Source organism: Anarhichas minor, unplaced genomic scaffold (genome assembly GCF_050575085.1).
Source record: "Anarhichas minor isolate MPS153535 unplaced genomic scaffold, ASM5057508v1 ptg000028l, whole genome shotgun sequence".
NCBI classification, from domain to species: domain Eukaryota; kingdom Metazoa; phylum Chordata; class Actinopteri; order Perciformes; family Anarhichadidae; genus Anarhichas; species Anarhichas minor.
In genome coordinates, this window is record NW_027466474.1 from 11246804 (window position 1) to 11267914 (window position 21111).

The 21111-nt window shown below is 45.2% G+C and overlaps 3 protein-coding genes and 1 long non-coding RNA gene across 9 annotated transcripts in view; 3 read left to right on the forward strand and 1 right to left on the reverse strand.

The window, feature by feature from the left end:
• Positions 1 to 4378, forward strand: part of LOC142962602 (SLAIN motif-containing protein-like) — a 10794-nt gene extending 6416 nt beyond the window's left edge. For 2 of the 3 annotated variants that reach the window (XM_076103183.1, XM_076103184.1), the window contains 5 exons: positions 1006 to 1146; positions 1249 to 1578; positions 1718 to 1861; positions 2960 to 3245; positions 3391 to 4378. In XM_076103183.1, coding sequence (XP_075959298.1) covers positions 1006 to 1146; positions 1249 to 1578; positions 1718 to 1861; positions 2960 to 3245; positions 3391 to 3445 — 956 coding nt within the window. In that variant the 3' untranslated portion in view covers positions 3446 to 4378. Of the gene's footprint in view, positions 1 to 1005; positions 1147 to 1248; positions 1579 to 1717; positions 1862 to 2701; positions 3246 to 3390 lie in introns of those variants that run through there. The other variant, XM_076103185.1, reaches the window with a different exon arrangement.
• The window catches only part of LOC142962608 (uncharacterized), a 25221-nt gene extending 19429 nt beyond the window's left edge, over positions 1 to 5792 (reverse strand). Inside the window, exons 1-3 of one of the 3 annotated variants that reach the window (XR_012957337.1) lie at positions 2936 to 5792; positions 2733 to 2814; positions 1016 to 1133 (exon numbers count right to left, since the gene is read on the reverse strand). This is a non-coding gene — a long non-coding RNA (uncharacterized LOC142962608). The remainder of the gene's footprint in view (positions 1 to 1015; positions 1134 to 2732; positions 2815 to 2935) is intronic. The other 2 variants (XR_012957336.1, XR_012957335.1) reach the window with 2 other exon arrangements.
• Positions 4792 to 11734, forward strand: znf711 (zinc finger protein 711). Of its 2 annotated transcripts, none has more exons than XM_076103181.1 (8): positions 4792 to 4949; positions 6058 to 6144; positions 6284 to 6382; positions 6820 to 7701; positions 7818 to 7964; positions 8106 to 8285; positions 8576 to 8710; positions 8809 to 11734. In XM_076103181.1, exons 3-8 carry the CDS (start codon positions 6304 to 6306, stop codon positions 9987 to 9989), a joined length of 2604 nt encoding a protein of 867 aa, XP_075959296.1. In that variant the 5' UTR covers positions 4792 to 4949; positions 6058 to 6144; positions 6284 to 6303; the 3' UTR covers positions 9990 to 11734. The 2 variants fall into 2 exon arrangements, with proteins under 2 accessions (XP_075959296.1, XP_075959297.1); XM_076103182.1 differs by having other exon boundaries at positions 6295 to 6382.
• A 133-nt stretch (positions 11735 to 11867) lies between these two features.
• Positions 11868 to 20087, forward strand: kctd12b (potassium channel tetramerisation domain containing 12b). The gene has a single exon (XM_076103189.1). The coding sequence runs from the start codon at positions 17255 to 17257 to the stop codon at positions 18104 to 18106; it is 852 nt and encodes a 283-aa protein (XP_075959304.1). The 5' UTR covers positions 11868 to 17254; the 3' UTR covers positions 18107 to 20087.
• The last annotated feature ends 1024 nt before the right edge of the window (positions 20088 to 21111 follow it).

The following is a 21111-nucleotide window of genomic DNA, read 5'->3' on the forward strand; positions in this document are numbered from 1 at the left end:
TTTGGCAATGCTGACCTGTGTGAAATGTGTTCTGCTGGTGATGTTGACTTTGTGGTGATTGTTAGTTACTTTGCACTTTTCGTCCTCACATTGCCTGCCACTTTGTGCAGAGACCAACAATGCTGATGTTGTTATGAATTCCCTGTAAATAACAAATCTTTGCATGAACTTGTAAATGCTTGGCTTGTGGGTGGTGACCCTATCTACTCCCAGACTTTTTACATAACCAAATGCCCCTGGATGGTGATGTCATTTCCCATTTGTGTGAGAGTTAGGCCTGCGTCAGACAGACACGCCCGGCAGGGGAACTTAGCATTTAGCGTTTCTGGGCATCGTCGGTATAGACGGTCCTTTCTAGACTAATGCTGCTTGAAGAGTAAAGTCCGGTGGAGAGACGTGTTCATTTAAACAAATGTGATTCGTCTATATTCATCAGAAAAATCTGAATCAGAAACTGTTTATTGTCAAGTACGTTACACACACAAGGGATTTGGCCTAACAGTAAAACACATAATTTAAAAATAGAAAATATGAACATTTACAATAAAATTTGGTAAACAAACAAATAAGAGTACGTTAAAACAAGCATATTATTAAAGTGTTATGTGTATGTCTTTATTTATATATAAACCTTACTTAGGCCTCGTATCAAATCTGTTGTTTTTTGGCGGCTGATGTTTTTTTTCCGTTCGGCAATCTTAGTTTGAAAGCTAGTTATTGTTCTTTGATTCAATCCCTTGGCTGTGCCGTGTTGTACAGGTTTTAACCTGGCGCCATTGTTATGCACAATGGAGGCAAAACATGCCAGGCTATATCCATGGTTTATTTGTTGTCTGGAGAGCCCTGCAGCCATTATAATACCGGTCTTGGTTAATGGTTGTTTTCCGCAGTTCGTTCCCCGGGCATTTATTTGTTCAAACAGACCACATGGCCATTATTTCAGTATCTGCTTTGATTAGTGAGATGAAGCTTGTTTAATACAGTGCGCCCATTGTGTTTTCACAGGTGTCCCTACCGTGCGCTCTGCCCTGAGCTCGCAGTCCTCCATAGACAGTGAGCTCAGCACATCCGATGACTCCATCTCTATGGGCTATAAGCTGCAGGATCTCACTGATGTCCAGATCATGGCTCGCCTGCAGGAGGAGAGTGAGTGGAAGGGTTGTGCACATGCTCATTGTGTTTCCCAAATCTAAATTCCACGGCTGCCCGTGCATATGTCGTTTTTTAACTTTATAATTCTGGTGTCAGGTCTGAGGCAGGATTTTGCCTCCTGCTCAGCATCCGCATCACGCCGCAGCTCCACGGCCTCGCTACAGTCCCTGCGCCGGGGCGGCACCTACAGCGATCAGGAGTTTGACAGTTACAGCCTGGAGGACGAAGAGGACGAGTTTTGCTCCATGCCCCAGCGACGACATCGCTTCACCCCTTCGCCGTTAGGCTCACCCCGGTGCTTGTCCCCCTCCACCTCCAATCACGGTCAGGAATACAGCAGCCGACTCGGGGCTCCACGCACAAGAGCACCCAGACGATCTCTCCAGGGCCCCAGTGCAGAGCTGATTCAATTTGCCAAGAGCGAGGGTAGGCTATAGCCAATAATTCAGCATGTATACCCTACGTCGAGAAGATCAGAGGGGACCATCACAGATTCTTGTTGGACCAAAGCTGTGATGACGCACATACTGTTGTTGCTAAATGTGTATTGTATGTGTGGTTCCAGAGGAGTTGAGGCACAGCATGCCTAATCTGGCCCCCCGCACCAGCCTACGCTCCCTGGAGGCAGTCAGAAACAGTCGCAGCATGGAGGCTAACCTCCAGAGCTCCGGCAACCGCATGTCCCACCTGACTCACTCCCCCTCCACAGGTAACCCTACCCTCTTCACCTGGTCCGCACCATTTCTCCAAAATAATGGCACCTTCCTTTGCCTTGCATATAGCCCTTTGTAGTGTCACTTCTATCCTACCACCTTACCTTCTCGAAGCTCTGCATGACCACAGTTTTGAACAGTAATCGTCTTAACGATACCCTGTGGAATATGTGACCACTACTAGACACTACGGAGCAGTTCTCTTTATGAGGAGGTCCCCAGTTTTCTTATATCTTGCACATGGGCAACACGATAAATATACTAGGCAATGGTTTCACATTATTCCACTAAACTAATGATGGTAGTAATGCGCCAAGAAATGTAGCAGTGCACCGACAAAGGCTGTTAAGGCTGCTAGCAAACAAACTTTTTGAGAACATTTTGAGAAAATTGGCTTTGCAAATGTTAGCGTTGAGATTTGGTGAGTAAACAGAAAATTAAAAAGAAAACTCAGTGATATAATAAATACAAATTAAAAGTTCGCTGAAGGCTATTGTCAACAAAAAATGTTTGATGTTTACCAACAGATGGCATGTGCTTACTACAAGTCTCATGCAATAAACAAGATGGCAACATTATTAAATACATACACAAACACAAAAAGTTGCTCTGCTCATGTTTTTCACATGTAAAAAAATTCCTAAACATAAATGTTGAACAAACTCATGACTATATTATCAGAAAAATCTATCGATCTGATACATCTAACCTTTACCATCTAACCCTAACAAGTCATGTCATCTATAACAAACTCGTACTATATATCGCTCACAAGTACCTCGGAGTTCCACAAACCATCCCATATTCTGCCCTCCTCCTTCCCTGACATACCCCAGGTAATTAACAGTTAACCGTCCGTTCACTCACCTGCTACATGATTGTTCCACGACTTTCCTCCCAATGTATCCTTGATGTTCCGGTGCTGCTCCTCCCAGGCTTACCTCCAACTCTTACATGCCACACACAGGGTTTGGATTTCAACTACAGCATATGTATCTTTTGTATATACTGTATCAACAACATGCATTTGATTTGTCTGAAAGAAATAGCTGGTTGAGATTCTGTTATACCACTGTGCCTTTCTTCCACTCAAGGTATGGCTTCTAGTCGACTGCGTGGCAGCGGCCAGTCACCTCTCTCCCTGCGGACTCCAGTTAAAGCTGTGACTCCTGTGGGCTCCATGGCAGCTGGTCGTCAGCCTTCCAGAGGTCTGCCTGTTGTCCAAGCGTCGTCGGCAGGCGGGGGCCGCAGGGTCCAGTCACCAGGCTCTGCCAATGGCGGAGCCTACATACCCGGGAGAGGCTCCACTGGGGCAGGGAGGGCTGCCGTGGGCCGAGGACAGGCGTCTACCAGGAGTAAACTCTCACAGCCCCCACGGAGGTGAGTGCTTAAATGAAAAACTACGAAGGAATGTTGAGAAATTGAGGAAAATGTCCATTCAATAATGGTACATTTGTTTCTATTCAGATCATCACAATCTGATACTTGGGCTCTTGAATGAAGACTAACTCTGTTTTATTGACAGGTCTTTGGGCATGACTAAAATGTCAGATGAATCCTGGAAAGATGGCTGTTACTGAGCCCGGCTGGTGATGAAGGATTGTCCACTGCTGCAACCCTCACCTGACCTCTTCCCTTTACCTCTCATAGTACCCTCGAGGAACACAGCCACTGTGTCCACACATGTGTCGTACAACCTTTCGGTCCCCATTTCAGACTGGAGCGCCAGGCTGCACTGGATTCGCAGCCGAGCCTCGTCTCTTTCCCTCGCATGAAACATTGTCAACCCACACAAAGAGGATGTGTAGGCAGACAGGAAGGCACACATGCACACTCCACTTGTGATATAGACCAACTCTGAGCTTCCAGAAGATTTGTCTGTGTCAATTTTACTTATTTTTCTATGGTAATTGTGAAGAAACTGCTGGAATATGGGTTGTATCACTGTTCTCTTGCTGTAATTGATATGAAGACAATTTAAATGAAGTTATAGGTGGTTTGTTCATTTTCTGTGCATTCCTACTAGATCAAGGTGCTGAATGTTGCATGCTTGGTTTTGTTGTTTTTGTATCCTGATCATCATGTAACTGCAATATGATCTGTGTGAAGTTATGAATGTTTGATTGGTTTATTGTGTAATTATCTTTAGATTTGTGTGTTTTGCTCTTTGCTGACACAGCAATGCAACTCCTGTAAATCACACTGCCCTTATAGATCATTTAAAAAAAAAAAATAGAAGGAAAATATGGTTTGTGCCAAGGCGCATTTCAGCTGCAAAACTCTTTCTAATACCAGACGAATCTTGAATCAATAAAGGTACTGTTATGGTACTGCATTTTTACTGCATATCAATATTTGGTTTTGAGTATGCTTTTGGATACCACTGTAATAAAGAACATGTTTATGCACTAAGGCCTTGTGCCTTAAGACAGCTATGCACCCTCATGCAGAGTGCTTCTGACAATTAGGAGCTGTAATGCAAATGAATAATAAAGTCTACCCTGAAACTATAATTGCACCATTTCTGGTTGTTCTTATTATCCATGCATGTTAAATCGAGGTCTGTTTAGTCACACTGCAATCCATCCGCGGCAGCAGTACCATCAGCATCTCCCGGATGTTTCCTGTGCACCACCAAACGCCTCACAAATGAGATCTCGACTACCCACCCCTTGTGACAAAATGGCCCACAGGCCTCAACCGTGCATACAAAGTCTGAGTGCAGTCTGCAACCACATTAAAAATATAGATATAATTCTTGATGTTATGTTTAAATCCCGTGCATCACAACCGGGCGTATATATGTTGCCATTATGAGAACGTATCTGTTAATGTAACTCTGCTCTTTTATGCATGACGCAAATAGTAAGGGATCAGCGGTAAACGAGGCCACGCATTGTCTGCCCCCCGCCCTCCCTCTGCTTGTCAGGAAGCAAGCTGATTGGCCGAGGCCTAGCAAAGGGTGCCCGGGGATCCTAAACTGCAGGCCGCACTTAGCTTACCGTCAAAAATAAACCAAAACAATAACAGACAAAACTGAGAAGGGGGAGAAACACCGATAGAGTCAGAAGACGACGCTATCAGGTAAAATTAATTTGAGTCGGTTAGAAAGGCATGTGGAATAAGACGCAAGGGCCCAGTCGGCCGTAGCGGGCCTCTTTCAGCCTTTTGGAAAAACAACATGGAAGATAATGCGGCACAAGCGGCTTCACCTAGCTTAGCAGGCTAGCTAGCCGATCGGACGGCCGTCGTCGCGCAGATCAGAGCGGCATGCAAAAACATGATCGCACAAGGCATATGTGGTTGTTGCTGGTGCTAATGCATTTATTGGTACGGTGACGTTGTGTGTAGTTGAGATTTCAACGGCTAAATAAGATCGGTTGTTGCATTCCTTGAATTAGCATGTATGCTAAAACAAAATGGCGCTCAGGGGAACAGCCCTAGCTTGCTTGCTAGTTAGCTCTGGTGGGTGGAGGGCGGTAGCCGCCTCAGTATGCATTGCATAACGTCTGCGGTACTTTCACTGGCGGCCATAAACTCCGAGCATGTGTAGTTTAATGCGGAGTCCAGAGTACGATACTGTTTTTAAACGACACAAGCGGCAGCACCGTATTAGTTTATATCCCAATATGATATATATCCGTGGAAGTCGGGGACCCACATCGTAACTGCAGGTCTTTGCAGGAACTAACGCTACATATATTTGGCTAATTTTGAGCAGTCATGTGACGACAATGCACTCCCTCTCGTGAAAGCAACCAGGACTCATCTTTTAGGAGCAATCAGAGCCGCTGCTCAGTGTTCCTTCTGCACACTGAGCAGGACAGCCCTTTGTCTCTGCTGGGTTGCAGCCATCAGGCTCAACCAGCTCCAGGTGTATGGGTGGCTATATGTCCTCGGGTTGAAGCCGCCTGTAGTACTCTTGATAAGCAATGGATGGAGCCAGTGGTCAACAATACAACTGCCCCCGTTCTCAGTTCTCCTTGTGTTTGAACGTTTCTCAACCAGAGGCCATTATTTGTAGTGGCACCAGTGTCCTTATTATAAACCTGAGCCCATGTGGAAATGTTGTGTGTTGTAATGTTTTTACGACACTTAAGCATCACTAACTAACTCATTACCTATTTTCTCTCTCTTCTAACAACACCAAAATGCACCAGAGTACTAATTGTTTGTTTGTTTTCTTTGTCAGAGGGATTGATTACGTCACCTTGATGGAAGGAAGCGCATCAAATATCCTATTGGTTGTATTCTAAGGGTTTTATCATCAAATGTGAAGGTATGTATTAACTTTGCCTTGTTAGATGGTGCTTTCACTTTCATTTTTAGTAATGCACATTACAAAGTCTGAGTGCAGTCTGCAGTCTGAGTGCAAAGTTCAAGAAAACAGTTAACTCAGTGTACACTGTAATTTTCAGTATTTTCCCAGATTAAAGACATGGATCAAGGAGGAGGGGTGTTGGAGCTGCACACTCAGGAGCTGAAGATGCCCCACGCTATGATCATGCAAGACTTTGGTAGGTGGTCAAATAGGACAAGGTGAACCAATAATCTCGGCATGCAAAATGTAATCCAAGATACCCCACAAGTAAAAGTACAAGCTAAAGCATTACAGGTTATAAATATAGAAACTGTAATTCCCTAAAAGCATGTAATTACTGTATACCATGATGAGAGACCATCTCCCTACACTTACTAGTCAGGTTGTTTGTGTCACAGCTGCCAAGTTGACAGTGTAAATGCCATTTAGCTTAATCTTCTACCAAAATAATAAAGACACAGTGACATAAAAAGGTCAGTGTGACATTTTCACAGCATACCAACAACAAGAAGGCGATACTCTGATATGTTCGCTGTACCTAGAATGTGCAAAAACAGTTTTTAGCTTTTCTTGTCACTTTGTTTTTTTTTTAACTCTTTGTCATGCACCTCTCTCTGTGTCTTGTGTTTACAGTTGCAGGAATGGGGGGTCTGGCTCACATCGATGGCGAGCACATTGTGGTGTCTGTGCCCGAGGGTATGCTTCTCTCCGATGTGATGACGGACGAGGGCATCCTCCTGGAGCACGAGCTCGAGGTGGAAGGCCTAGAGACTCATGTGGTTCAAGGCCTAGAGACAGAGGTGGTCGAGGAACTGGAGACCGAGGTGGTGGAGAGCTTACATTCAGATGTCGACTGCTTGGAGGCAGAAGTGGTGGACGGGCTACATACGCATGTGGTCGAGCTGGAGGCTCAGGTTGTCGAGGGCCTAGATGATGAGGTGGAAGTGGAGGGTCTGGAGGTGCATATGGTGGAGGGCCTGGAAACTGAGGTAGATGTTGAGGACATGGAAGCTCACGTTATCGAGGGCCTTGAGGAGGAGGTGGAAGTGGAGGGTTTGGAAGCTGAGGTTGTCGAAGGCCTGGAGGTAGACGTCGAAAGTCTGCAGTCTCAGGGGGTGGAAGCCCATGAAATTACCACTGAAGACATGGTGTCCTCGGAACACTGTGTGATCATGCCTGAGAACATCCTGGGCACAGAGGTCGCAATAGAGGAAGATCTGGACCACCATCACCACCATCGTCATCATCATCATCATCATGTCTTAACTTCAGACCTCATCCAGGGCTCGAACCACCACCACCACGACATGCCAGACCAGGTGTTTGTGGCGGAGCTACTGTCTGAGCACCAGGACAACACTCTGGACCACCAGCTTGTGTCCGAGGGCTTGATGGTGACGGAGGCCAACTCCGAGACCATAATCCACCAACAGCTGCCAGCCGAGGCTGTTAGCCTGCAGACAGACGAGGAGGATGATGCAAGAAGCAGCTCTGAGGATTACCTCATGATCTCCTGTAAGACAGCTCGCCATATGGGAACTTATATCAATAAACGTTCTTCTTATGCAATGCCATGTTTTGTTTGTTTTTTTGCTGATTTTTGATAACTATGGCTATTTGTGTTGCTTTAGTGGATGAGGTGGGAGAGAAGCTGGACATAGGAGACACTCCCCTGGAGATCAGCACTGAGGTGATGGAAGACAAGGAGTGTAAAGAGGAGGACGGCTCTGAGGTCATCAAAGTCTACATTTTCAAAGCTGAAGCGGACGACGATTTAGGCAAGTGGCTTTAAGTTTAATCAATTAAAATCAAGTAGATACCTCCCTGTTAACCCATTCAGACCGGAGGCAACTAATGCGTTAAACTGAATGCAGCTCGTGGCTTCGATTCAATTGTCTTTTTTTTCTCTCTCTTTCCAGGTGGAACAGAGGTAATAACGGAGGACGATTACCAGAATGGCCATCCTGACCTGGAAGCTGCATCGTCGGGCAGACTGGGTGTTGGCCGTGACAAGATGGTCTACATGGCAGTCAAGAACCATCCAAAAGAAGAAGAGGACGATGAGGACGACAGCGATGAGGATGACGATGATGAAATTAGTATGTTCACAGCTTTTAGTCCAGTTTGTCAGACGGGTTGTGTGGCTGTAATAAGTGGAAGGCATCAACCTTCAGTCTTTGACTGTTGAAAGGAGATCAGTAAGAGGAGGCTTACTCAGATGACTTACTCAACAACAGTGTTTTTGTCTATGTCTGGACAGTTAGTACAGTAAATGTCACAGCTTGTGATAATAAACATGTATGTAACATGGTAGTGGCATAAAGCCTATTTTTTAGCATGAGAAGAGTCTTTTATCCTGCCGATAACGAAATCTAAACTGTCTGTGCAGGTAATACCATTGATCGGGTGAGGAATGGAGCTGCTACGCCATTTCTTCAAATCCGAGAGGGGCTGGGTGCAAACCGTGTCCTCAAACCCAAACCTAAGAAAAAGAAGAAAGGAGAAATCCGACAGTCTCAGACTGGTATGAACAGCATACAATTCTTGGATGATAAAATCTGTATGATTTGATAATTTAAACAATTTTGAAAGGTTAACAGCATTTCCAACCATCTCTTCCAGCTGTTATAATTGGACCAGACGGTTTGCCTCTGACGGTCTACCCCTGCCACTTATGCGGAAAGAAGTTTCGCTCAAGAGGTTTCCTCAAATGCCACATGAAGAACCACCCGAACCACCTGCTTAAAAAGAAGTACCAGTGTACGGACTGCGACTTTACCACCAACAAGAAGGTCAGTTTCCATAACCACTTGGAGAGTCACAAGCTGCTGAATCACAACAATGAGCACTCTCCAGAATACAGCGAGTACGCGCGGCGCTACCACGAGTCCAGCCCCTTGGGCTCCGACAAGCTCATCGTCAAGGACCGGGAGCCCAAACTGCACCACTGCAAGTACTGCGATTATGAGACGGCGGAACAAGGCCTGCTCAACCGTCACCTGCTGGCCGTGCACAGCAAGAACTTTGCACACGTGTGCGTCGAGTGCGCCAAAGGCTTCCGCCACCCGTCGGAGCTGAAGAAGCACATGCGGACCCACACGGGAGAGAAGCCCTACCACTGCCCGCACTGCGAGTTCCGCTGTGCGGATCAGTCCAACCTTAAGACTCACATAAAGAGCAAGCACGGCGCGGATCTGCCTTTCAAGTGCAGTCACTGTCCGCAAGCCTACGCCGACGCACGGGAACTCCAGCGTCACATAGAGATGGTGCAAGGCCACAAGACCCACCAGTGTCCACACTGTGAGCACAAGAGCACCAACTCCAGTGACCTCAAGCGGCACATCATCTCCGTTCACACCAAGGACTTCCCCCACCAGTGCGACGTGTGTGAGAAAGGCTTTCACCGGCCTTCGGAGTTGAAGAAACACGCGGAGACACACAAGGGCAACAAGATTCACCAGTGCCGCCATTGTAACTTCAACGCTCCCGACACCTTCACTTTGAGTCGCCACATCCTGTCCTTGCATACGAAGGACCTCCCCTTCAAGTGCAAGCGCTGCCGGCGAGGCTTCCGGCAGCCCGCTGAGCTGAAGAAGCACATGAAGACGCACAGCGGTAGAAAGGTTTATCAGTGCCAGTATTGTGAGTATAACAGTACGGACGCTTCTGGCTTCAAACGCCACGTCATCTCCATTCACACGAAGGACTACCCCCACCGCTGCGACTACTGCACCAAGGGCTTTAGGAGGCCCTCGGAGAAGAGCCAGCACATAGCCAGGCATCACAAAGACATGCTGATGTAATGCCGCCGCGCACACAAACACACTCCTCTTTCCCGAGTACATCTGTGTCACACACCCAGAGGTCATTTTAGTGTATTAACAAAGAAGTGACGCTGTTAATGAAGACGGCAACATTATAATTGCCGTTGTGTGTTCTGTGTCGTCATGGGTGTAAACCTCCTCCCCCAGGGGTAATGCAAGAACACATTTTAGATGGGGGGCGAAGACTAAAAAGAAAAAAAAGGCAGTGTGTACACTGAGTGGGACAGCTGTAAATTGTGTTTTGTTTTTGTTGCAGAAAAATCACATATGAACATATATTCAGGGTCTCAAATGTCTATATTTTTATACCCACTCAGCTGAAATGCTGCAAGATGATGACTGTGTCCTGTAAAACAGAAAGTGGTGCTTTGTGAACGTCATGCCAGTTCTTCAGATGATGTGGAATGAGCACCGGAGAAGTTTACCTCCATAGTGCCGACTAGTATCTTTTTTTTTTTTCCCCTATTAACCAGCTTTTATCCCGACGTCTGTTTTCAGCGGCGTCTGGTCTTTAAGGGGCGGGGCCATTGAATCAGTTCAGAAATGGTTTTGAGTGATGTTGACGCATTACGCACCTTAAAAAGATGTTTCATTAAATCAAACTGCTTAACTTCCATCATTTTAAATTTCCCTGCCAAGGCTGAACACTTGGACTTCCATTAAATTAATCATGTATAATATAGACTGTGTTCTGTTAAATATGTCTTAAAAGTTAAATCAGAAGCTTTTTCTGGTCCGATCAGCAGTGTCTAATAATCAGTGTCTAACAAGGAGGAGAAATGGTAAACTAGTAGAATAAAACATCCCTTTAGTGTACACAACACATTTCTGACACAGATATCGACTATTATATCTGCTGTGAAGGTGCCGATGGCTCACGGGTGTGTTAGTATATGAACGTGACCGATGGCGGGCTTTGCGTTCGATAACCCCTGAACCGGTTACACCTGACTGCCACTGTAAGTATGCACGTATGTGTGATGTTTCCCATGACACAGGTGTGCTCTCTCAGTTAACCGTTTGATCGCAATCATGCCTTACATCTGTTGGTCTTTATCCCTCACGCACTGATGAACACAGCCAACCAGAAAATAAGTGATTTTTAACTCTCAAACAGGCTGTATCAATACCATTCTCTCAGAGATTGTGTGTTTGAGTCAGTAGAAAGCACTTTAATTATTATTTTTCGTATTTTAATTGTGTGTGTGTACATATATATAGATATATACATATATCTATATGTATATATCTATATATATATATACCCTAGATAATAAACAACTACAGAGCTTTGTGAGTTGGTAAAGGTGAAGATTGTTATCTCTAGTAAGTGGGCACGCTCCACTGCTGCATCAGAACTGAATTGTCATTGAAAGTGGTGGGTGAACCATTTATTGTTTTGTTCTATGGAAAAGTGATTTGGTTTTGTGTTTTGTTTGTGCTCACTAACAAGTTTCCCAGACCCTCGTCCTGCAGTCCTGAATAATCCAACCCCATCCCACGCATGGGATGATTCCCGTGAAGTCATTGGTCATCATATTGGCATTAGTCTTTAAAGTATGCACATATGCCGTCTCCATGAAATTCAATGTGGTATATATTAAAAATCCCACCCCCCCCCCCCCCCCTTGCGCATTTCGTGTACCTTAGTCTATATTTTCTTTCAGTCTGATTGTGGATAAACTACTGGTGGGGAAGAACCAAAATAAACAATTATCTTTTTACGCTTTTTGTCCATTCTGTCCTGCAAACAGGAATCATCTTTACCTGACATCGTAAAGACACAGTCAGCAGTTTTGTCTCCGTTTAACACGGGTATAATGCACACACGCAATTTATGGCGGTTGGTTATAGCGAATCTGTATTTGGTTGACGCGTCGTCGACCGTGGTTTCACATTTGTATCCCAGATTGTCTCTTAAATTCACCCGAGAGGAAGGGACGCAATCCATATTAGATTGTTCCAGACGTCCTTATTTCATTTAGTGGATTCATAGGCCGGATTCAAGGCGGACATCATGCAGGACTTTAGTTTTGACACATTTGAGTGACTTCCATGCTCCTTATACACCAGTGAAATTGTCCAGGCAGATGAAAATGAAGCACCCACCACTCTCTCTCATCCTGTTTGGGAACTCGAAACGTGCTTTATCCACAACCTGCTTCTGCAAGTCTTGTTTATTTTGTAAAAGCTCTAATGAGTATTTTAGTCGTAGCAGTCACGTCATCAGCTTTGAGCACAGCCCACACGTTTGTTGTGATTGTACAACTTTAGTCAACCATTGAGAAGTGATGAAATACGGCGGTAAGCCTCAGTAACTGCGGTTCCAGCGACCAACAAGCTGTTCGTTGGTTGGCAAACGGGAATTCAAAATGTCACTTTATCACCAGCTCCTCTTCCGATACATTTGTGCACAAATGTAGGATTTAGTGTGTGAGGAGGCTGAGCTGTACCGCTGAGTCTTCATACTATCCCAGTGGACAGTTTAGTCTTCCACTTCATTTTGCCAAAAACAGTGAGATTGATCCAAAAATCTTAAATGCTCCAGATTTGAAAAACTAAAGCCCCTTTACACTTTGATTTTAACTCAATTTTTCCAATTACAATGATGCAATCCCACAGCATTAAGAGCATCTCCAACCTAACAAGTAGATGCAACTCATACTGTACAAGCGGAGGTCTTTCAAGTGCCTCAAAGAGACTAGAGCCTCACTAGCTTTGCAAAAGCAACAGTCTGGGAGGAAAAACGTCCGTCATCTCCAAACAGACAGACAAACTGTCACAGTTGCATCGCTCTCAGGCCTGCTCTGGATCTTACAAGCACACGAGTGAGTTTCAGCCTATTTCAGAAAGTCACCATACTAGTTCTGTCATAGCTCTGCTTATCAGTCTGGTTGTTGATGTTTACATCGCGTGTGGGAAACAGACAAAAAACGTTTTTTGTCTATTTAATTAGAAAAATAATTGATAGAAAGGGAGTTTGAATCTGCAACCGACTGCTATCAAGTGTTCAGATGCAGGGCGATGGTAAGAACGGTTGTTCAGTGTCTTGACAGTGAGCCAGGCAAAACAATACCAAGACCCTCAAACTGAAGCAGTAATCATTAATTAATTATTATCATTTACACCTGTGCTTTTCCTAATGTGAAATGACAAAATGTCTTTAGTGGAAAAAAGCCTATTGTCAACACATCACATGTGGATGCAGAGGTATTTGGAAAACATCATTGATGAAAAAAGTAACACCTACAAAGCACACATTTGTTTGATTATTTATAATGTTGACCCCTGACGGCGATCTGATTGGATCCCAATGTTGTCCATTTAAACGAATGTGTAGTTTTGTGTTGTGATCAGGTTCAGTAATGTACTCACTTCAAATTCGGACAACTAACTCCAGAACTGGTAACCGCAAAGAAAAAGATCAGTTGAGAGAGATGGTGATGAACGTGGAGCCACATTTGTCAAAGTGGCCAACATGTTATGTTTTATAGGGAGGACATGATTGGTTTAGGAGTGTCCTTGGAGAAGAAGGAAACAAACTGATTGAATGGTTTGGGTGTAACCATAGAAAGAGAGAGCACTGGCTGAGTCAGGAAGAAGGTGGAGTGAAGGGATTTTATTCAAAAGTTTGCAGCAGTAATACGAGTGTGTGTGTGTGTGTGGGGGGGGGCCTTCCAGGTTGAATGTCCCCTTTAATTCCAGTTGTGTTGTTCATCTGTCAGAGTGACTGCTGTCGACTCTGACTCAGCCTCGTGATTAAATAAACAACTGCATCTTTTTCCTCTACGCTGAGACTCCACGGGGGATTTGACTCTTTTCAACACACTAACACCCGAGCTGAGATGTGTTGCAGTCGTGTCTCGTTTTCGCCTCCGTGTCCCCCGTCTCGAAAGATGTACGATGCCTCGCGCTGAGGGAAATGAGGCTGTGCAGATGGGTTCACACGGGCACTGCCAACACCCTGACAGATGCAACCGCCTGTTCATTTTTTTGTTTGTTGATCCCACAGAATGTCTCATAAATCACTAACTGGTGCAGCTGTCAGCAGGAACCACAGAGATCAATATGCAGACATACACATGAAAATCCTCCCCAAGTAGCTCTTCATTCGCACGGCACTTATCCAGGAATTCAGCGCGAGTGTGCCGGGTTTGTTTTTCTCTGAACACATGCGATTTAGCAACAGCAGTGGCAGGACTTCAGTACATTTTCCCATTTCCTGTCGGAGTATGCTGAACCACTATCTCTCTTCTCTGTCTATTCTGAATCAGTGGAGCATCAAAAACACACACACACACACACACACACACACGCACACACACACACAGCCTTTGAAGGCCATCACTGTGATGAAAATTGAAAAAACGTGCAACCATAATCCAGCCGCTGCAGAAGGTCAAACTAATTTATTTGATGTAGTCATTTTGTCCATTTTTCTGAGGATCAATGAGCTATTGTCTGGATGCGATTATGATGAAACTGACAGTAGAAATCCAGGGTCACATGCTGATGTGCAGGGATTTTAGAGTCAGCAAGCGAAAAGGTTGATAATTCCTACAACAATATTTAAGTAATTTAATCATTTTCAATCACTGGCTTGGGTTAATAGTTGACAACAATTGTTAGATACAGTTTTGCATCAGATCATATTTTTGGCTATTTTTGTTTTGCACCGTGCAGGATTCTGGCGTTACACAGCATATTTTTTCCTGCATATTCCAGTGAAGGGAACCGCAACTGGAGCTTGAGACTATGTGTCATTGACTCATCTCATTGGCAGACAACGCTGCCACATTACCTCCAGATCCTGCGGTGGCCCACGTAACCAGAGCGGTCTGAGCCAGATTGTTGACGACAAGGCTGTAAGTGCTGCAAGCCAGCTGGAGACTGCGAGGTCTTCAGGGAAATCAGTACCAGATCGCTTGGAGATGGGCAAAATTGGCCTATTAGTCAGAGAGAGGACTGTGTGGTGGACTACACATGACTGAAGAGAGAGACAAGGGGGAGGCATACTAGAGCATAAATGGGAAGCAGCCTGTTGCAGGTCTCTCTGACTCATCAATGCTCTTTATTGGTGTGTTTGCACGTTTGACGATAGGATGTGTCATCTGATGTACCTCAGTTTGACCGATGCACAGGTCAACTAAAAGTCATTTCGGTAAACTGATCACTTGTTGAAGATGTTCTCAGGGGTAGCCTATAGTAAAAAAGAAAAAAATATTAGAATTACCCTTCAGCTCAATTTTCCTCCTTGAAAAAGATATCTAAGAATCTGAACATGCAAATATTGTTTATTTCCAAACTAACAAAACTGCTGAACACAAGATATCCTCTACTTTGCTGAAGGTCCGCACGTCACACTTGAATAAGTTGAATCTAGGCCCTCTTCACAGCTGCCATTTTGACATGTCATTGCAGAGTCAACAGGTGTAATTGATCATATTAATTATGTCCCTGTTAGGACCTGGTATTGTGCATGCTGGCTCTCTGGAATGGGAGTGACAGACTACACAGAGTGGGACCATTAATTGTCACACCTGTGTTTGCCCTACTATGACATGTCATATGGCAGCTGTGAAAAGGGCCTATTGGACCACAATTGGCCTCCAAACCAGTTGTATTGACACAAATCATACATCCACGTGTTTAACTCAGAGTTAAAGGCGAGCACAGATAAACGTCTTCCCTTCAGCAGATGAGTGTGAAAACAGGCCTTTGGCATCAAACTCTGCACATGCATAATTCCGCACAGTAAAGGTCAAACATCCAAGTGAAGTAGCACATTTTGAGTGTAGGGGGGACTTTAACGAGAATAATAAGAATAAGTTTGATGTAGAATAACAACAAACTCGCTATATATCTGAGCAGAATCCATCGTTAATGTTCTGGAGGAGAAAAACAAACTCCACCTGAGCTTTCACTAGATGTCACTGTTATCCCATCCTTCGTTGAGACACAGACCACACTGATTTCTGAGTGTTGCCAAAAATAAATCCATCAAAATGAAATGCAAACCCATTTCTAAGTCAGCGGCTTGGTTTTAATGAGACTCACGCATAATAAGAATTGGGCAGTTTGATTATTTTGTTCTCAGTTCACTTGTTTATTCAGTCCAAGAAAAATATCTAAATGGATGTTGGCACCACAGGTTTGGTTGCTGTTATCGTCCCATGTGTGGTAGGCTTATTTTTAGAATGTATGAATAAATAAATTACAGGACAACCTCGAAAGTGAGACTCCCTTTTAAATGGATTCTATGGCCTCATGCATTCATTTAAGAGACCACTATTTCAATCAAGCTGTCGGGGAAATGGTCAGACTTCATTAGCCATGCACCCTTTACGCATATACAGTAAAGGACCTGGGCTGACCAATTTACACTGGTTTAGGAGCCCAGGATACTCTGACCTGGATCACAGCAGAGGGGCGTCACCGCACGTGGGCGTGGCTAACCGGAGCGAATAACGCTATGTCCTCCGTTACGTTGCAGCAGAGTTGCCGTCTGACACGAGAGAGGAGCGGAGGGACTGAACAGCTGACCACCTCGCGCAAATTGGGAACTGCAAGTGATGGAAATCTTGGAGGTCGTTTTATTCACCTACCTCTTCTCTCACTACTTCGGCACCATCCTCTTCATCTCGTGGCTTTACGTCAGCGGGACCCCCACTGACATCACCAACTATGGATTGCCTAATTGAAGTTGGGCCACCTGATCCTGTTTGCGCCAGGACAACCCAACGGAATTAGAGCAAGAGAGAAGTCGTTATGGTCAGTTGTGCAAATCGTTCATTTCCTGCTCAGAGAACTGGTGTCAAAAGCGGAATTTCAAAATCTCAGGAGATCCCATCTGTTTGCGCGTAAAGGACGTGGACATAACGGCTCCATTCAACGCTGCCCGAACTACTCTGCGCTATGTTTTAGTGATTATTGGAAAGAATCCGTAGTTTAGAATAGAGGGTGTTTTTGTGAGACGGTTTTGTTTCTGCCTGCTTTGAAGTGAGAGTGGCAGCCAGCTTTTATTGCGCGCATACCAATTGTGCGCTGCAGATTAGCCGCTCCGTTTCCACGGGCGACCCACCGCAGCAGGACCTAAAATCTTTGACAAGCAACAAGCCTCACCGAACCACTGTGAAAAGGTTCCACTGAAAATCCTATTTGAACCCCTGTCATTTGAACTTTCATTACAACCGAGAGAGTTTTTAAAGCTGCAGTCAAGTGCGCCCGTGAGGCAGGAGTAAACCATGGCTTTACCAGATAGTTGCATATCTGGGGAGGAGGTACCCTTCCCAGAGATTATTGAGCTCAATGTTGGTGGCCAGGTGTACATAACCCGCTTTTCTACCCTCACAAGTGTGCCAGACTCCCTGCTATGGGAGATGTTCAGTAGAAAGTCAGCCAAAGGACTGGCCAGGGACACCAAGGGTCGCTTCTTTGTGGACCGCGATGGTTTCCTGTTCCGTTACATCCTGGACTACATGCGGGACCAGCAGCTGGTTCTCCCAGACCACTTCCCTGAGCGCGGGCGACTGCAAAGGGAGGCTGAGTTCTTCAACCTGCCAGAGCTTGTCAAGCTACTGGTGCCCAAAATGAGCAAGCAGAACTCCCTCGGCGAGGAGGGATGTCAGAGCGACCCAGAGGACTCCTCACCGGGGATTGACACACCCCGTAACCTCGGCTCCCTGGGCGCTGCAGCCGCTGCCTGTGCCAGCCTGGTGCCCAGTGCCATGGACAGCAAGCGGTCCGGGTTCATCACCATTGGCTACCGAGGCTCATACACCCTGGGTCGTGACAGCCAAACCGATGCCAAATTCCGCCGTGTGGCACGGATCATGGTGTGTGGGAAGACCTCTCTGGCCAAAGAGGTGTTTGGGGAGACCCTGAACGAGAGCCGTGACCCAGACCGCCCCCCTGAGCGCTACACGTCCCGCTACTATCTCAAGTTCACCTTTCTGGAGCAGGCTTTTGACAAGCTGGCTGACACAGGCTTCCACATGGTGGCCTGTAATTCCACAGGGACCTGCGCCTTTGCCCATGAGCAGACGGACGACAAGATCTGGACCAGCTACACTGAATATGTGTTCTACCGTGAGTGAGACTATCGGCTTTGTTCCCCTGGTCCCCCACCCTGTCTCCAAGTGCCCCCCTCCCCTCCTCCTCCAGCCTCCAGCCATCCTGTCCTCTCTCTGATGGCTCCTGCACCAGTAGATGTACCGTAGATGTTGTGCCCCTCCATCTCTCTCTGCAGCCTCTCCAGCTTTTATCCAATGAACAGTACCCAGCAGCTCTGACTCTTCATACCTTCTCTGCAGGTTCGAATCTGCAGCCCCCGCCCCCTCTCGACTCCAGATCCTTTCCCCCCCCCTCATCCTCAGGTCCAGCTTTTGCCCTTGCTTAAACCGCCGCTCCATCTAGTTGTAGTTCCCGGTCCTCGACCGCAGCAACCCCACAGCCTTTCCTGCAGAGACTGATACCTTCTATGTACTATTCCCCTTTTGTACTCTATATATTGCATCTGCCTTGGTGAAGCACAATACTGTATCCAAGAGCTAATATTGTTAAATAAGCACCCCGGTGTGTCTACATGACTATTAAAGCAGTCATGAGGGCATAAGGTAAAGGGCTTTATAGAGTGGCCGTGATGTTCAGTGCTATACTTTGCCTGCTCACCGGAGCAGATCGGACTCTCTCTCTCCTGCTCCTCTGAACTAAATGATCAAATAATTGGACATCTTATCAGCCTTGAGGGACGCGAGCAGCCCAAGCACAAGAAAGAAGTGTAACACAAAAATCTAATTTCCCTCAGTTTTTATTAAATGTGTCCACTATCATGCGGTTGTGAACGTGTGCCATACAGTAGTTTCTACAGTACAGTAGTAATCTGTTCAGCTGTTGTTGTGAGTGAATGAGGTTTATGATAACAATTGCCACATGGACAGGGAGAGAAATGCATTGAGCTTTTTTTTGTTGAACGAGATAAGTAGATTGTAGGTGTGTGGAGTTTTCCTTTTCAAAAATACACTGATTGTGGGGCAGATGAACAAGCCGCAGGCTTTGATAAAACAACCATGGAATCTCAAATGTCAGATGTCGCGGATAGAAAGAAAGAAAAAAAGAGGTTGCCGGATGAGGTGTGTGTGTGTGTGTGTGTGTGTGTATTGATTGTGCACTAGCGCTTTCAGTATTTTAATAACTCTCGCTGGGAGGGCCGAGCAGATGTTGTTACATCACTCACAGCCCACTGCTCTATTTCTTTCGCTCATTGTGCTTCTTTGACATTTCTTTGCTCAATTAAATATTTCAGAGCATTTTCATAGCGAAGAGCTTCTCGAGACAGGCTTACACCATGACTACATGTTGTTTCCCCCTCGTCCGCCAAAAAAAAATGTGGTAGTCACCTTAGCGGATCACGTTTTGAGTGTTCTGTAAACAATAATGTTATTCTTAATACTCAGTTTGGTATTAGTTTAAGCTGTTGCATATTTGATGATAGTGAATACCCACAAGAAAGGGTAGGATTACGCTGTAGCCAGCCATGCCCAATGTTTCTTTACTACTGTAGCAAGGGCACTGTGAGGGCAGTTTATGGTAAGCAGGTATGACTTCAGTTTTAAAGGAGCGAGTTATGATAGACGGTCGTTTCCAGACACAGCCTCAGGACAGGCCTGCACATCATATAGCCTACCTCAGACTAAAATACAAACTGAAGGCACATAAGATCCAGCTGAGGACGTGAAATTGCAGACAGTCAGTGAAATATCCCAAACGTAGAATGCTGTAACAAGATTATGAAGAAGAGGTGGAATTAGAGAAAGAGCCGTCGAGGCAGCATCGTGCAGGGTTTCTCCTAAACTGTCAGGTTGTTGTCCTGGCAGGATGTCTGACAGTGACGATAAATGTATTCTAAAATGTCTTGAAACGGCAATGTTGTGTTTCAGTGTGATGAAGTGCTGTTGACATCTGAGTCAATATGTTAGACCTGCTGCAGTGTGTCGCTGCAGCCGTAGACCACTGAAATTAAAAGTGTTCAGCGAAAAAGCAAAATTGATTTGTCAAATAAAAGATGTTTTCTTTCTATTCGGGTTGTATTTTCCATCCATGACTAAATGTTTTCTCTCAGTATTGACTGACATTTAGTACAAACAAAGGAAGAAAGTGGCACATGTCTTCATCATGCTGCAGTTTACATTTTTAATCAGCAACAATACAACTCAATCACAAGTAAACCAATTTCAATTTAAATCTCACCATTCCCTATTCAAGGAAATGTCCTTGGACACAAACTCTGCTTATATTAAATGTTCAACACTCACCCTCAGGCACCATCTCTCTCTCTCTCTCCCTCTCCCTCCCATCTGCTTTCCCACTTCTACATTTTGTTCCTCTTTTTTCCCCCCTCAGCCTAGTCTGATATTTTTCCGGAAGTTGACCAGAAAGACAGAGCTAGAATAGAAATGAGGACATGCATATGATAGCAGCCTATTTTTAAAGCAGCTTACAAAACACTTATTGTGTTGCCAGTAATTGACCCAATTACTATATACAGGAAAAAAAATCTTGTGAAATACAGTAGTTGTCAAGGCTGCGTAAAATGTGCTTGGTTTATGTCTGTTGCCATTGAAAAAAACTACATTTTTATCGACAGACACAAAGGTGGGCGTCATTTTCACACAACAACCAGGGTTCTGTTTATGTAGGTGAGGCATTCTTATGAAAGTTTTCTACCAAGGGATTATCACATGCTAATTAGCTGAGTATGAGACCTCTAAACCTGATCTCAGTCTGCCCTAGATAAAAGCAGAGCAGATAAGCTTCACAAAACAGTTGAAAGATTTATGTGGCTTCCCTCCTGGAAAAACAGATGATTTTTTTTTTTTGTTGCGGTCTGGAATGCATGACGAATCCTCGGAGACAATCCCGCGGCTGCAGTGTCTCTTCAGTCCAAACAAACACGGTCACAGACAAAGTTCCTCAGTCACTGTCCTCCCAGCACACCGATGCAACTCGGGAGCACAAAGGTCAGTCATTAGCACGAGCACGGAGAGACACGCCTCATGTGTGAAATTTCAGCCATCGGTGTCCTAAACCGCTCTCACTCTTT